At 44.6% G+C, this 17,783-nt stretch overlaps 1 protein-coding gene across 1 annotated transcript in view; it reads left to right on the top strand.

Annotated features, from left to right (window-relative positions):
- The window catches only part of gorasp1b (golgi reassembly stacking protein 1b), a 43,422-nt gene that overhangs the window by 9,224 nt on the left and 16,415 nt on the right, over window positions 1-17,783 (top strand). Inside the window, exons 3-4 of the mRNA XM_070881673.1 lie at window positions 14,044-14,247; window positions 16,136-16,222. Of these exons, the coding sequence (XP_070737774.1) occupies window positions 14,044-14,247; window positions 16,136-16,222 (291 nt within the window). The remainder of the gene's footprint in view (window positions 1-14,043; window positions 14,248-16,135; window positions 16,223-17,783) is intronic.

The raw sequence follows: 17,783 nt of genomic DNA, 5'->3' as shown, positions 1-17,783 counted from the left end.
TTTTAAAAAAAAAAAGAGGTAGCCTTCATCCAAGCAAAAAGACTTTGAATTATGGTCATCTTCACAAGATCATGAGACAATTACAGATGAGGGGGGCCATTCAGCCTGTTGGTGTTAGTGTTTTTTAGAAGAATCACTCAACACTCAGAGTCGGTTCCAACGCCAATGCGGCCTTTATTTATGCTAGCGGGGAGGAAGCCACAGGACTGGATCCAGGCACTTCTCTCCGCCGAACAAAGAAACTCATCGATATTTATATGTTTTACAATAGTTCTTTACAGTTACTCAGCCCACTTCGGCTGGACACAATCCAATCATAACGATTATAGATTACATATAGGTTTCTTTAACCCAATAGAATTCCCCTGATACCTCAGGAACTGCATGTTCGGTTTTTGTCAGCTCGGGCTGATTAATGAGCTCGGGCTGATTAATGACCTCGTTATGTGAGGCAGGTTCTTCCCTTATCTCCCTCGGGCTTCGGCTGTGTGAAATCACTGGTTCATTATAATTATCTTGTATCCAAGGCATTCCCGGTAGTGGGCCTCACAGGGTCATTGCTCGATCAGCCCCAGTTCATTACTTGACTAACAGGGTTCCCATCATGCTTGGGCAGCCATTTTATATGTGGCCGCTTTAAACTTATATGAGTTTAGATATATTCAGCAGGTGCCTAATGCCTAGTGTTTTATATATTCAGCAGGTGCCTAATGCCTACAACAATTCCCTCCTTTCGGTAAAGGGACTAGTCCTAGTCCCTCTTTAACCGACCGCCCTATTTTTATTAGATTCTGTGCACGGCCCGGTACTCCCTGCCTCAACGTGCTGGCCAGTCACGAGGTTTCAGGAGTCCCGGTTGCTTAAATCAAATTGACAAAGGCCCAAATCCTCCTGCTCCTTTATTAGACAGGCTTGTTTAGTATTTGGGGACCGGTCATGGGTCCCTCTTCGTTGTGCTTGGTGCCTGCATGCCTGGCAGGCCATTATGCCCCATGTTATCACTAAGATCAATTGTATCCCGATCAGTATGTGAAATTATTCGAATCCAAGGATGGATGTTCACATTTATTCCCCAGTCCCAGACCTTTCTCCACCAACTCTGACTTTGTAGGTCTACATCGATATCTTCTTTCAGTACTTTGATTTTAGTTTGCAGTTGGTGGTAGAGCTTTACGGATTGACCCACTCTGAGCCTCAACTCTCGTAATACTTCGGTTAGATGTGGGATAGGGACCTGATCTGGCTGGTCATAATCCTGCAAATGATCATGGAGCTGATCGGTTACCTCAATAACTTCGGACTTCCGGCACCTAACCTGGGTGATATGCGCTTGCCCGATCGTGACAGATCGTAGTGGCGTAAAGCAAAAGTTTGGCTGTGGTATAGGGCACTGCAGGTCATTATACTGGTATGAACGCTCTGTGGTAGAGACGCAGTATCTTCCCTTCTCTCCGTAGCCTGCCCTCGCGAAGTGCCTGTGTGCTGGCACTATTTCTAGTACACACCCGTCGGTTCGGTTAAACCCGCACTCGTCTAGCTCACCTCGGCCTACCGAGTGAGGGCATACTGTGATCTCCCCCCTTTGCTTGCAATCTGTTAGGGAAATCCTGGTAAGTATGTTGTTTCGATGAACGGCGGAGGTGGTGGTCAGATAGTAACGCATGGAGACATTTTCCCGTATTCTCTAGTTGGTACAGGGGGAACGGCCCTGAGTCCGGCATGGCTATAGGGATCATCAGGACTATCCCTATCCCAGTATTCCTACCCATCTGGCAATCTGGAATTGCTGGGTATACTCGGGTCAGTCCCTTCAGAGTACAATTATCCAGTGTCCCCCTCTGGTTAGCCAACTGAGCCAAATGTGAACTGTCTATCCAATCGGGTACTTCCCCGCGTTGGATCTGGTCGAGATTGTGGCGGATCTGTCCCACCATCCACAAACCATAAGCGTGACAGAGTTGCCCCTGTCTTTGCTTTCCTGTATCTTCTTTTTCTCTATCAATGAGGTGATTAATGGTTTTGGCGTGAGCTTCCAGGACTGAGATGCCATCCAACTGGATTTCGGCACCCTCCTTTCCTAGGTTGGCTTGGTCTTCCTGGTTTTTCTCCACCCTCTCTAATAACCCCTTCATCACCCCTCTAAGCTGTTCCACCCTCTCATTTAACCCTTGTATATCTATCGAGTTTACTACGGAGGTCCCTGTATTGAAAACAGTGGCAATATCATTAACTATTCCCCTCTTTATCCTGGGGGCTGACCCCTGTCCTCGGAATCTACTGGCACCCATTGCATCGGCAGCCTGCTGCATTACAACTTTACTTAATACATTGTACATTTTCCTTGACTGTTCTGTACAGTATTCCGGCATCTGGATGCCTGAAATATTGATCAGGACAGACACAATTTCATGTTTAACATTATCATACAATAATTCCCCTTCGTTGTACATTACAATCCCATTTTCTGGTCCCTTAGTAGTTATGGGACAAGGCAATTCCTTGGGCAATGTAGTGGTTCTTATGGGGCACGGTGTCGGAGGGGGTGAGAAGCATACATACAATGATATTGCAGCCGCCCCCACCTCCTCGTAGTACCCACACAGCCCCAAACCCTTTTTGCGGATGACTGATTGCTGGGACTGTCCCGGAGGCGCGCAAATCATTTGACATCCCTCCGTTTAATGCAGCTGCTCCTTATACCCGTGGAGCACTGTACACATACCCAGTTCTTATTAGGATTTACTTGTAACCATACATTAAAAATAAGTCCTGTCCTTGCTCCAGTCCTTGGCTGCTGGGATGCACATTCCATCCGTTAAATTAAACAAGGCTCTATAGTTCATGTAGTTGTTTATTTCCTGAGTGCGCTGCAATCCGTTGGTATCATCCAGTGTTTGCGTGGGTCTTGAGGTTCCCAGTATCATGAGTCCCCAGAGTCGAAGTCACCACTGCGGTCCCATCTTGGTGAGTGTTTTATCTGAAAATTTTAAACAGATAGCCTGGTCGTCACCAGGTGTTAGGTTCTGGTCTACTTGTGTCGCTGTCACTCTGTGGAATCGAAGGTAAGGATTAGGTTAACCATATTCTTTATAGTCGTACCATCTCTATCACTTCATGTCCCTGTCTGGGCTGCCGTCGGTTTTGCATTTGGGCCTGCTGTGCTCGAGCCTGCACGATGACCCATCTAAATATTATCCAAACTCCAATCAACGCCACCATTATTCCTCCAAACATCGTTGTCTGCTTTACCGTTAGGTTGGGTTTGTGGACTACACCTACCCACCGTGGGGTACATTGGCTCTATTGCCATAGGTGATGGTGCTATGGCTGCGCACTGCACTATCCGTCTAGTCCCGTTTTTTTTAAACATCTCTTCCAGCCTGTTTATCTTAGCTTTAACTCTTCAATTTGTTTTGTTTGAGTATCTATTTCTTTATTGTATCAGGCAAGTATTATTACATAAGCTAGTTCTGTTTTTATTTTTGTTTCCTCTGTTAGGTGAGTTTTTTTTCTATTAAGAAATCCAAATTAATAATGTTCAGTATAAAACGGCTGTCAATGGAAAGGGTTAACTCCTTTCCAGGTTTGTAAGAAGACCTGATGTCATTACGTGACTTCACGTAATCATCTGAAAAAAAGTCTTTGTGCCTTCAAAACTTGCTTAGAAATTAGGAATCCGTTAAACAGCATAAAAATCTTCTCATCAGGGAAGACGACATTTTAGAGTAAACTCCAATGTTTTCTTAACTTCTAATTCAAGTATTTGTCAAATAATTTTTTTTTTTTAAATTGATTTAAAACGAGACCACACATACAATAGCAATTTTGTTTACTGAAATTCAATTTTTTTTTAATTTATCTCTCAGCACAAAATCTAAACATCCGTGCCAGTTCCATTTCCTATAAGAATTTAAAAATTCAGTAAGATTCTCTAATTCCCAGGTTTTTTTTTCTTTCTGTGCTGAGTTCGCATAGCTTAGATTTTCTCCTCGTTATCTTCAAACCGCTCCTGCTTGTTTAGACTGTTCGGGACTTTTCTTGATAAACACTGTCCATTTTGGAAATTTTTTCAAACTGTATTGAAACTTTCTCATAATTTAAAATTCGAATCCATGTAGTGTTTTTTACCTCTTCCAATTTTTTTTTCTAATTAAACCAATATCTTTTTCACAGCAAACATGAACTAGTATTTAGTAAATTATGTCTTTTTCCATCACAAACACATTTAATTTAAAATCATTTGTTTACTTTCAAAGTGGTGTCTTTTATCTTTTTCTTTTCTCCATAACTGGAATGGAGTCCAGCTTTGAGGGTTTGACAGCTGCTTTTCGTTATCTCAAAATGCTCCAGTTTCAAAGTCGTTAAAATGTCTCTTCTGAACTGCTAAAGCTTGCTGTTTTTAACATTTTTCAAAAGTTCCTTTTACATCTTCGCAGATAGCTCGCCACTCGTCCAGGAGTTTGACATGATTAGATTTAATTTAATTTAATTTTTTTTTTGAATCCACCTCAGTATTTTCTGTGCCTTCTCTGAATATCTCAAAATCCCAATTCAAACTTTGTAATTTCAATCTTTATTTAAAACTTTTTTTTGCTTGAAGCTTTTTTTTTTAAAAAGCATTCTTTATCTCATTCCGAGACTAAATTTATGTCTTTCAACCCAATGTAATCAATCATGGATTTTTTCTTTCGACAAGTAAGTGAGTGTGTCAAATTCTTTTTTCTTTTTTTAACCACCCATTGCATGTTTTCTTTTATCTTTTGCTCAACAAACCTATCCTTTGTACATTTCCTAGCTCTGTAACTTATCATCCGAATAAATTCACACCTGCGTTTCTAACTTAAATGTCTTAAAACTTCCCACATACAGGACAACACTACAAAGGGTTAAAAAAAACTTTCACTCTGTTTCTAAAATAAACAGACACTTGCATTCCTCTTCCAACCAGGCTCTCGGAAACATGAAAACATAAATAATTCATTCCGCAGTCAAAAAATCACACAGGCACTTCTCATTTAAAACAGACGTTCACAAAAGTCTCTCTTCTTTCCTATTAATTGTTTTGGCCGGCTCTAGTTTTGGATCCATGACCTTTCAGGGAATTCGTAGTTTTATCTAAATAATTCCTCACATAACTTTTGTAGTGGACTACCAGTATTGGTTTTTCCGTTCCTTCACCCACCATTCCCGTTGGGCTGCTTGCAGGTCCTGAGGATCCCACCCTGCTCTAATCATTTTCTCGATTAGTTTCTTTTGCTTTTCCGCCAGATGGCGGGTAAGGGACCCTCCTGATCCCCACTCGAGTTTACTACTTTATTGGCCATTCCTGGGTAGGACTAGAACCGTGAGGAATCTACTCTGAGGTTTGCCTTTTACCTCGCACAACTTGTAGTAGACCGTCTCTGGGTTGCTGTCAGGTCACAAGTCTGCTGTTACACAAACTTATACAATTCTTAAAACGCGTTTAAGCAATTCCCGCAGCGCTCTACGTATCCTTAACGACTACCCACCACTGCTTTGTCTGTTGGTCCGGCCCTGTTCATGGGTTTAGTTTCCGTTGGTCGCTGTGCACCGCCTGGTCTCCGGGGTATATTTCAAATCACACTACTGGGTCCGGAAGATGTCTCTCGGTATCACGATCCCACGGTCTAAGTGTGTTCCCTACGCCTACTTGGTTCCTGGCCGTCACGTGGGATAAAAGTCCTCTTAATTCAGGCTCAGGCTAGGCGTTTGAGATATTAGACCGTCTTCTCGTGTCAATCAACCGGCTTCCACCTTCCGCACCTTTTATAATTAAAAATCGTTTTTTATACTCACCCGGGTTTTTCCAAGGGCGTCCAGCGACTCCGGGAAATCCTGCCAACTCCGCCACTGTTAGTGTTAGTGTTTTTTAGAAGAATCACTCAACACTCAGAGTCGGTTCCAATGCCAATGAGGCCTTTATTTACGCTAGCGGGGAGGAAGCCACAGGACTGGATCCAGGCACTTCTCTCCGCCGAACAAAAAAACTCATCGATATTTATATGTTTTACAATAGTTCTTTACAGTTACTCAGCCCACTTCGGCTGGACACAATCCAATCATAACGATTATAGATGACATATAGGTTTCTTTAACCCAATAGAATTCCCCTGATACCTCAGGAACTGCATGTTCGTTTTTTGTCAGCTCGGGCTGATTAATGACCTCGTTATGTGAGGCAAGTCCCTTATCTCTCTTCCTCGGGCTTCGGCTGTGTGAAATCACTGGTTCATTATAATTATCTTGTATCCAAGGCATTCCTGGTAGTGGGCCTCACAGGGTCATTGCTCGGTCAGCCCCAGTTCATTACTTGACTAACGGGGTTCCCATCATGCTTGGGCAGCCATTTTATATGTGGCCGCTTTAAACTTATGAGTTTAGATATATTCAGCAGGTGCCTAATGCCTAGTGTTTTATATATTCAGCAGGTGCCTAATGCCTACAACACAGCCCATCCATCCAGTGACCATAAAGACACCCTGTTGTAATCTCTTGTTGATTCTTGAATGATTCCAGGGTTCTCACCTCCACAGTTGTAAGAACTTCCTGATATTAGTCCTACATTTATCTGTGGCTCGTTTAAGTCCTTTGTCCAAGTCTCTCAAATTAATTTTAAATATACTTTCTGGATGAATCTTTTCCACACCATTTACTATCTTGTATACCTCTATAAAATCACCTCTCTGACTTCTCATGAGGCAGAAGAGCCAAAATCTTTCCAATCTTTCCTCACAACTGAGGCCTCCAAGACTGGGAATCAGCCATGTGGCACTTTTCTGTAGCACTGATAATATTTGACTCTCCCTTGTGTCTTCTAGAATAGTGTCTTCTAGCACAGAAGGAGACCATTAGGCACATTGTGCTGGTGTTGGCTCTTTGAAAGCTATCCAGTTAGCCAGTTCTGCTCTTTCCCCATAGCCCTGCATATTTTTCCTTTATCAAGTCTATATCAAATTCCCTTTTGAAAGTTACTATTGAATCTGCTTCCACCACTGCTTTCAGGCAGTGCGTTCCAGATCAGCATAACTTGCTGTGTTTAAAACAAAAAAGTCACCATCTCCCCTCTGGTTCTTTCTATCTTAAAACTCATTGAAGTGCTAAATTGTGCTAGTAGTCAGAACTTATTTTCCCTTCTTAATATATAAATTTGATCGCGAGTGACACACAAAAACATAAGAAATAGGAGCAGGCCATATGGCCCTTTGAGCCTGCATCGCCATTCAATATGATCATGGCTGATCATTCAACCTCAGTACCCCATCCCAACCTTCTCTCCATACCCATTATTCCTTTAGCCGTAAGGGCCACAGTTAAGTCCCTTTTGAATATGTCCAACGAACTGGACTCAACAACTTTTTGTGGCATAGAATTCCACAGGTTCACAATTCTCTGGGTAAAAAAAGTTGCTCCTCATCTCGGTCCTAAATGGTTTACCCCTTATCCTTAGACTGTGTCCTCTGGTTCTGGACTTCCCCAACATCTGGAACATTCTTCCTGCATCTAACCTGTCCAGTCCCTCAAGATCATGGCTGATCTGATCTTGGAACTGAAAGATTGTTGATAAAAATGACCCATCTCCCATGTAGAAACATAGAAACATAGAAAAATAGGTGAAGGAGTAGGCCATTCAGCCCTTCTAGCTTGCACCGCCATTCAATGAGTTCATGGCTGAACATGCAACTTCAGTACCCCCTTCCTGCTTTCTCACCATACCCCTTGATCCCCCTAGTAGTAAGGACTACATTTAACTCCTTTTTGAATATATTTAGTGAATTGGCCTCAACAACTTTCTGTGGTAGAGAATTCCACAGGTTCACCACTCTCTGGGTGAAGAAGTTTCTCCTCATCTTGGTCCTAAATGGCTTACCCCTTATCCTCAGACTGTGACCCCTGGTTCTGGACTTCCCCAACATTGGGAACATTCTTCCTGCATCTAACCTGTCTAAACCCATCAGAATTTTAAACGTTTCTATGAGGTCCCCTCTCATTCTTCTGAACTCCAGTGAATACAAGCCCAGTTGATCCAGTCTTTCTTGATATATCAGTCCCGCCATCCCGGGAATCAGTCTGGTGAACCTTCGCTGCACTCCCTCAATAGCAAGAATGTCCTTCCTCAAGTTAGGAGACCAAAACTGTACACAATACTCCAGGTGTGGCCTCACCAAGGCCCTTTACAACTGTAGCAACACCTCCCTGCCCCTGTACTCAAATACCCTCGCTATGAAGGCCAACATGCCATTTGCTTTCTTAACCGCCTGCTGTACCTGCATGCCAACCTTCAATGACTGATGTACCATGACACCCAGGTCTCGTTGCACCTCTCCTTTTCCTAATCTGTCACCATTCATAGTCTGTCTCTCTGTGTTTTTACCACCAAAGTGGATAACCTCACATTTATCCACATTATACTTCATCTGCCATGCATTTGCCCACTCACCTAACCTATCCAAGTCACTCTGCAGCCTCATAGCATCCTCCTCGCAGCTCACACTGCCACCCAACTTAGTATCATCCGCAAATTTGGAGATACTACATTTAATCCCCTCGTCTAAATCATTAATGTACAGTGTAAACAGCTGAGGCCCCAGCACAGAACCTTGCGGTACCCCACTAGTCACTGCCTGCCATTCTGAAAAGTACCCATTTACTCCTCCTCTTTGCTTCCTGTCTGACAACCAGTTCTCAATCCATGTCAGCACACTACCCCCAATCCCATGTGCTTTAACTTTGCACATTAATCTCTTGTGTGGGATCTTGTCGAAAGCCTTCTGAAAGTCCAAATATACCACATCAACTGGTTCTCCATTGTCCACTCTACTGGAAACATCCTCAAAAAATTCCAGAAGATTTGTCAAGCATGATTTCCCTTTCATAAATCCATGCTGACTTGGACCTATCATGTCACCTCTTTCCAAATGCGCTGCTATGACATCCTTAATAATTGATTCCATCATTTTACCCACTACTGAGGTCAGGCTGACCGGTCTATAATTCCCTGTTTTCTCTCACTCTCCTTTTTTAAAAAGTGGGGTTACATTTGCTACCCTCCACTCGATAGGAACTGATCCAGAGTCAATGGAATGTTGGAAAATGACTGTCAATGCATCTGCTATTTCCAAGGCCACCTCCTTAAGTACTCTGGGATGCAGTCCATCAGGCCCTGGGGATTTATCGGCCTTCAGTCCCATCAATTTTCCCATCACAATTTCCCAACTAATAAGGATTTCCCTCAGTTCCTCCTCCTTACTAGCCCCTCTGACCCCTTTTATATCCGGAAGGTTGTTTGTGTCCTCCTTAGTGAATACCGAACCAAAGTACTTGTTCAATTGGTCTGCCATTTCTTTGTTCCCCGTTATGACTGCCCCTGATTCTGACTGCAGGGGACCTATGTTTGTCTTTACTAACCTTTTTCTCTACATATTTATAGAAACTTTTGCAATCCGTCTTAATGTTCCCTGCAAGCTTCTTCTCGTACTCCATTTTCCCTGCCCTAATCAAACCCTTTGTCCTCCTCTGCTGAGTTCTAAATTTCTCCCAGTCCCTGGGTTCGCTGCTATTTCTGGCCAATTTGTATGCCACTTCCTTGGCTTTAATACTATCTCTGATTTCCCTTGATAGCCACGGTTGAGCCACCTTCCCTTTTTTATTTTTACGCCAGACAGGAATGTACAATTGTTGTATTTCATCCATGCGGTCTCTAAATGTCTGCCATTGCCCATCCACAGTCAACCACTTAAGTATCATTCGCCAATCCATCCTAGCCAATTCACACCTCATACCTTCAAAGTTACCCTTCTTTAAGTTCTGGACCATGGTCTCTGAATTGACACTTTCATTCTCCATCCTAATGCAGAATTCCACCATATTATGGTCACTCTTCCCCAAGGGGCCTCGCACAACGAGATTGCTAATTAATCCTCTCTCATTACACAACACCCAGTCTAAGATGGCCTCCCCCCTAGTTGGTTCCTCGACATATTGGTCTAGAAAACCATCCCTTATGCACTCCAGGAAATCCTTCTCCACCATATTGCTTCCAGTTTGGTTAGCCCAATCTATGTGCATATTAAAGTCACCCATTATAACTGCTGCACCTTTATTGCATGCACCCCTAATTTCCTGTTTGATACCCTCCCCAACATCACTACTACTGTTTGGAGGTCTGTGCATAACTCCTACTAACGTTTTTTGCCCTTTGGTGTTCTGCAGCTCTACCCATATAGATTCCACATCATCCAAGCTAATGTCCTTCCTAACTATTGCATTAATCTCCTCTTTAACCAGCAATGCTACCCCACCTCCTTTTCCTTTTATTCTATCCTTCCTGAATGTTGAATACCCCTGAATGTTGAGTTCCCAGCCCTGATCATCCTGGAGCCACGTCTCTGTAATCCCGATCACATCATATTTGTTAACATCTATTTGCACAGTTACTTCATCCACTTTATTACGGATACTCCTTGCATTAAGACACAAAGCCTTCAGGCTTGTTTTTTTTGAACACCTTTTGTCCTTTTAGAATTTTGCTGTACAGTGGCCCTTTTTGTTCTTTGCCTTTGGTTTCTCTGCCCTCCACTTTTCCTCATCTCCTTTCTGTCTTTTGCTTTTGTCTCCTTTTTGTTTCCGTCCGTCGCCCTGCATTGGTTCCCATCCCCCTGCCATATTAGTTTAACTCCTCCCCAACAGCACTAGCAAACACTCCCCCTAGGATATTGGTTCCGGTCCTGCCCAGGTGCAGACCGTCTGGTTTGTACTGGTCCCACCTCCCCCAGAACTGGTTCCAATGCCCCAGGAATTTGAATCCCTCCCTGCTGCACCACTGCTCAAGCCACGTATTCATCTGCGCTATCCTGCAATTCCTACTCTGACTAGCACGTGGCACTGGTAGCAATCCCGAGATTACTACTTTTGAGGTCCTACTTTTTAAATTAGCTCCTAGCTCCTTAAATTTGTTTTGTCGGACCTCATCCCTTTTTTTTTACTTATGTCGTTGGTACCAATGTGCACTACAACAACTGGCTGTTCTCCCTCCCTTTTTAGAATGTCCTGCACCTGCTCCGAGACATCCTTGACCCTTGCACCAGGGAGGCAACATACTATCCTGGAGTCTCGGTTGCGGCCGCAGAAACGCCTATCTATTCCCCTCACAATTGAATCCCCTATCACTATCGCTCTCCCACTCTTTTTCCTGCCCTCCTGTGCAACAGAGCCAGCCACGGTGCCATGAACTTGGCTGTTGGTGCCGCCCTCCCCTGATGAGTCATCCCCCCCCCCCAACAGTACTCAAAGCAGTGTATCTGTTTTGCAGGGGGATGACCCCAGGGGACCCCTGCACTACCTTCCTTGCACTACTCTTCCTGCTGGTCTTCCATTCCCTATCTGGCTGTGGACCGTTCTGCGGTAAGACCAACTCGCTACACGTGCTACTCACGTCGTTCTCAGCATCGTGGATGCTCCAGAGTGAATCCACCCTCGGCTCCAATTCCGCAACGAGGTCCGTCAGGAGCTGGAGGCGGATACACTTCCCGCACACGTAGTTGTCAGGGACACCGGAAGTGTCCCTGAGTTCCCACATTGTACAGGAGGAGCATATCACGTGACCGAGCTCTCTTGTCATGACTTAACCCTTAGATTAACTTAAATTGGCAACAACAATGTTAAAGTTTACTCACTGTTATAGGAGAAAAAAGAAAAACTACTCACCAATCACTTATCCCCTTGGCTGTGACGTCACCTTTCTGTTTCTTTCTACTTTTTGCCTTCTCCCTGTAGCTGCACAAGTACGCCTCTCCACGCACCTCCTCACGCTGCTCCCGGTCTCACTGGTCTTTATAAGCCTCTCGCCGAACCCGGAACTCCCGCCTCTCCACGCACCTCCTCACGCTGCAAGTCTGTGCAAGATGGCTTTTACAGCTACATTGCTCAGTCCCATCACAAGGGCAGTTGTTTGCTACTGAATATAGTCTTGATGATCAGACTTGGTGGCAGGACTCGAGGCGTGGTTTGACCGGAGCACTGTACAGTTTGATCATGACTTCCTCTGGCTTGCGTTCTGTTTGTTATAATATTCAATATTCTATTGGTTTTATTGTTGTGCTGCTGTGTCGTTTGGATATTTTGAGTGTCGAGCCTACGAAGTCTTCCAGGTCAGTTTCCACTTCGTCCTTGGCTCTTGTCAGCATTATTCAAGCAGCACGTGTGTTGGCCATCAGTAGTGAGGATCGAAGGGGAGATGGTGGGTTGTCATGAAAGCTGAAGAGGGATCAGGGCTCAGCTGGCATCCCAAGGATTGCTTAAACGTTCGGTCCTTCCCACTGTGAGGAAGAAAACCGTTTTCTCTTGCAAAAGCGATGGCTGAGGTAAAGGATAATGTGGAACTGAAGCCCTGTGTGTTCCCATCGCAGACGTTGGCAGATCCCCTAAGTGGCTTTAGTATTTTCAGATTTCCACCACTTGCAATTTCTTTTTAAAGGGAGAGGATCCTGGTACAGACCAGTTATGATTTGAGGCCATTCTTTTATTCTCTTTTTGGGAAGAAAGAAAAACTGTGAATGTACAATTAATTCCCTGTAACTGGGAAAACCTTCAGAGAAACTGAACAAAAACGTTTATTATCTTGGAACAGGAGTAGGCCATTTAGCCCCTCGAGCCCGTTCCGTCACTCATAGAGATCATGGCTGATCTGTGACCTAATGCCGTATACCCGCCTTTTCTCCATATTCCTTAACAAAAATCTATTAATCACCATTTTAAAATTAACAATTGATCTAGCATCAACTCCCATTTGCGACCGAGTTTTCCAAACTTCTACCACCTTTTGTGTGTAGAAGTGTTTCCTAATTTCACTTCTGAAAGGTCTGGCTCTAATTTTTAAGCTATGTCCCCCTAGTTCAAAACTCCCTAACCAGCAGAAATAGTTTCTTTCTATCTACCCTATCTGTTCCCAATAATATCTTGAAAACTTTGATCAACTCACCCTTTAATCATCTAAATTCCAGGGAATGTGTTTGTGTAATCTCTGCTTGTAATTTAACCTATGGCGTCCAGGTATCATTCCAGTAAACCTACGAGTGCAGGTCCACAGATCCCTGAAGGTAGCAGGCCAGGTAGTTAAGGGTTAAGAAGGCATACGGGATACTTGCCTTTATTAGCCGAGGCATAGAATACAAGAGCAGAGGGGGTAATGCTTGAACTTATAAAACACTAGTTAGGCCACAGCTGGAGTACTGCGTGCAGTTCTGGTCAGCACATTTACAGGAAAGATGTGATTGCACTAGAGAGGATACAGAGGAGATTTACGAGGATGTTGCCTGGACTGGAGAATTTTAGCTAGAAGGAAAGATTGGATAGGCTGGGTTTGTTTTCTTTGGAACAGAGGAGGCTGAGGGGAGACCTTATTGAGGTGTATAAAATTATGAGGGGCTTAGATAGAGTGGATAGGAAGGACCTTTTTCTCTTAGCAGAGGGGTCAATAACCAGGGGGCATAGATTTAAAGTAATTGGTAGGAGGTTTAGTGGGGATTTGAGAAATTTCTTCACCCAGAGGGTGGTGGGGGTCTGGAACTCACTGCCTGAAAGGGTGGTAGAGGCAGAAACCCTCACCACATTTAAAACTTACTTGGATGTGCACTTGAAGTGCAGTAACCTACAAGGCTACGAACCAAGAACTGACAAATGGGATTAGACTGAATAGCGTTCTATCGGCTGGCGAGGACACGATGGCCGAAATGGCTTCCTTCCGTGTTGTAAATTTCTATGGTTTTATGATATGCTCCACTCTCTCTAAGGTCAATACATCCTTCCTAAGGTGTGGTGCCCAGAATAGCTCTCAGGTGTGGTATAATCAGGATTTGTATAGCTGCAACATCACTTCCTACCCCCTTGTATTCTAGTTCTCTAGATATAAAGGCCAGCATTCCATTAGCCTTTTTGATCTACATTACCAGTACAGCTAAGTCTCTGAAGAATGTCATACAACTTTGCAAAATATTTGTGGCAAAACATTTTTTTTTTGTTTTCCAGAATAAGGACAATAACACTTTAAAGGACCTGCTGAAAGCCAATGCAGAGAAGCCGGTGAAGCTGGAAGTGTACAGCATGAAAGCCACAAAGGTTCGGGAGGTGGAGGTTGTCCCCAGTAACATGTGGGGTGGACAGGGCCTGCTTGGAGCTAGTGTTCGCTTCTGCAGTTTTGAAGGTGCGCATGAACATATCTGGCATGTGCTGGTGAGTACACATGAAAACGAACACTGCCCCGATTATCTGTTTAAACGGAACTTCGGCAAGTGATGCTTTTAGAGCAACAAGAATGACTAAACTGTTAACAACTTGTATTTATATAGCGCCTTTAACGTAGTGAAATGTTGCAAGGTGCTTCGTAGGAGTGTTATAAGACACATTTGGCACCGAGCCACATAAGAAATGAGGGCGTCTTAAAGGAGTGCAGAGAGGTTTAGGCAGGGAATTCCAGAGCCTAGGCAACAGAAGGCATGACCCCACCGATGGTTGCGATTACAATGGGGTTGCTCAAGGACAGATTTTGAGCACACATCTCTGGGTGATGGGTGGCGGGGTAGGGTTGTGAGGCTGAAGGAGATTAGAGAGCTAGGGAGGGACGAGGCCATGGAGGGATTTGTAAACAAGGATGAGAATTTTGAAATCGAGGCGTTGCTTAACTGAGGCCCAATGTAGATCAGCGAGCACAGGGGTGATGGATGAGCGGGACTTGGGGCGAGTTAGGACATGGGCAGCTGAGTTTTGGATGATCTCAAGTTTATGTATAAACCGTACAGATTTTTAAAACTTCAGTCCTGCAATGAGGAATGGTTATTTGAGCATCGACCATTCCAATACTCTCCTGGTCGGCCTCCCACCTTCCACCCTCCATAAACTTGAGCTCATCCAAAACTCTGCTTCCCTGCATCCTAACTCGCACCAAATCCCGTTCATCCATCAACCACTGAGCTCGCTGACCTATAATGGTTCCCGGTCCAGCAATACCTCGAATTTAAAATTTGTGACTTTTTGTTCAAATCCCTCCATGGCCTCGCCGTTCCCTGTCTTGGTAAGCTCCTAAAGCCCCACAACCCTACGAGATCTCTGCGCTCCTCCAATTCTGGCAGCCCCGATTTTCCTTTTCCCCCACCATTAGTGTGTGCGCCTTCAGCTGCCTAGGCACTGATTTCTGGAATTCCCACCCGTTCGTATAGTTGGTAATGAATGTCACTTTGGTGTTACTCGGCAGTATGTTCTAAAGCCCATGTGCTGCCTTTCCCTAGTTGCCAAACAGCGAAATGGTGCAACAGGTAACGCATAGCATCTTCCAGCAGTGTCGAAGATACAAAATAAACCAGTACTGGCCGTGTGATTCCAATAGTGTTTCACTTTGTGACAATATTAGGGGATGAATCTTTGGCTGTATTATCAGCAATGTGTTACTAAGACAGGATTTACAAAAAGGAGCAATAGTTTATACAAAATATAAAAGGAAAGAAAGAATCGCAATAATATAGCGCCATTCACGATCTCAGGATGTCCCAAAATACTTTACAGCCAATGAAGTACTTCTGAAGTGTAGTCACTGCTGTAATGTAGAAATCGAGACAGCCAATTTGCACCTAGCAAACTCCCACAAACAGCAATGTGATACTGACCAGATAATCTGTTTTAGTGATGTTGATTGAGGGATAAATATTGACCAGGACACTGGGGAGAACTCCCCTGCTCCTCTTTGAAATAGTGTCATGGGATCTTTTACGTTCACCTGAGAGAGCAGACGTGGCCTCAGTTTAACGTCTCATCTGAAAGACGGCACCTCCGACAGTACAGTGCTCCCATAGCACTGCACTGGAGTGTCAGCCTGGATTTTTGCGCTCAAGTCTCTGGAGCGGCGCTGAGCATCATTGGTGTTGCTTGTGGGTTATAAGGCCGAGTTCACAGTTGAATGTTTTTGTTTTACTGAATTTGTATTTATATCCTCGTCCTGTGAAAGTATAATTATCCTCTCGTCTCGCTTGTTCAGTGCTGCTTTGTGCTAAATGATGCAGCGCCTGTTAACAAACACATGATCAACAACACTCCCCACCCTCACTGTTTTCTTTTCTCGTCCCGACAGGACATTGAACCCAATTCGCCGGCAGCCCTGGCAGGTCTCAGGCCGCAAACCGATTACATTGTGGGCGCAGATCAAGTAATGCAAGAGGTAATGAGTTCTCGGGGTACATTTAGCCGAAGCTGGCACCTGTGGTGCGGTTTTCAGCCAGGCAGAGTCACATTTGCATTGCTTGGCTCCCGTGTGGTTAGAACTCTTGGAGAGATAGATCTATGTATGCCTGGATAAATCTGTGCCCTTAGCGCTCTCCCAACACCGCCAATGAACTACTTTTAAAGTGTACTCACTGTTGTAATGTAGGGAAATGCGGCAGCCAATATGCGCACAGTAACATCCCACAAGCTGCAATGCGATAAATCACAAGACAATCTGTTGTCACGGTTGAGGAATAAATATTGGATGGGACACTGGGAGAACTCCCCTGCTTTTCTTCGAAATGGTGCCAGAGGATCGTTTGCATTTTGGTTTAATGTCTCATCTGAAAGACGGCACTTCCGACAATGCAGCACTCGCTCGGTACTGCACTGGAGTGGCAGCCTAGATTACGTGCTCCAGTCTCTGGAGTGGAATTTGAACCCACAACCTTCTGAATCAGCGGCGAGAGTGCTACCCACTGAGCTATGGCTAACGCCTGAATTAGCAATGGCCCGGAGTGGGAGAGAGTTTTCAATTGGTCCCTTGAGCGAGCTATAAACCAGGCGGACACTGAACTGGATTTATGAGGCTGCCACCACAGAGAATCTCATTCCACTTTGCCTCCGGGTCAAGTTGGGCTCTGACTCTGAATAGTTTCACTCCAATGCCACCAATTGCAGCCAAAGATACTGACATGATGTATTAGAATGGATCTAATTCAGGAGGTTTGAACCCAGATTCTAATGAGCCTTAGAATAAGGCACAAGATTGCCCACAATTTGGCCCAAGACTGGCAATAGCATTCTGTTGCAGACAGTTTTGCCGGGAATGGGTGGGGGGCGGTTGGGGAGAAGGAAGAGAGTTAGTGGTGATCTTAAGTCATGTTTGCCTTGAATTATCTTTGCTGATATTGATGAATTAACACTTAACATGTTGATATGACCAGTTCACACAATGCACTACGTATCAAGTCTTCGTCTGCTAACATCGGTAACAGAAATTTCTAGGCTGCTGGGCCAGTTCAGAGCGAGCATTCATCTACGTAGTCATGCTAGACCCCGAGCCCCAGAATTCTCCTGCACTTCCAAGACCGTTTTGTGCAACAAACCCAGTCAGGTTCTGAGACACTCGGAACCTAGATTCTGCAGCACGTCTTTCATTTAGATGACTTGTTCAAAAGAGTTCAAAAGTGAAGAGTGACGTCATCAAGGTCCAGGTCGATAATTGGAGCGTGGGCAGATACAGCAGGAGCGGCGAGAGACTGTGGAGGGCTGTGATCGGGGCCCAGGGGAGGCGTGAGTTCGGGGTCAGGGGCCCAGGGGCAGCACGGGCCCAGCCCCACACTAAGATATGTGCGTGCACTCGATCCGTGCAGCAGAGCTGGTCTCCAGTCGTCTTGGTTAACCCTTGCCACTGGACCAAGACCTAGCTCTGTCAAACCGTGCGATGGCTGGTGTGCAACGGTCACCACACGTTTCTTAAAAAAAATCCACGCACAGGCATCTTCAGGATTTAG

The sequence above is a fragment of the Pristiophorus japonicus genome, chromosome 5, assembly GCF_044704955.1.
Source record: "Pristiophorus japonicus isolate sPriJap1 chromosome 5, sPriJap1.hap1, whole genome shotgun sequence".
NCBI lineage: Eukaryota > Metazoa > Chordata > Chondrichthyes > Pristiophoridae > Pristiophorus > Pristiophorus japonicus.
Note: the sequence above shows the minus strand (reverse complement) of the source record. Positions and strands in the feature narration are given on the sequence as shown.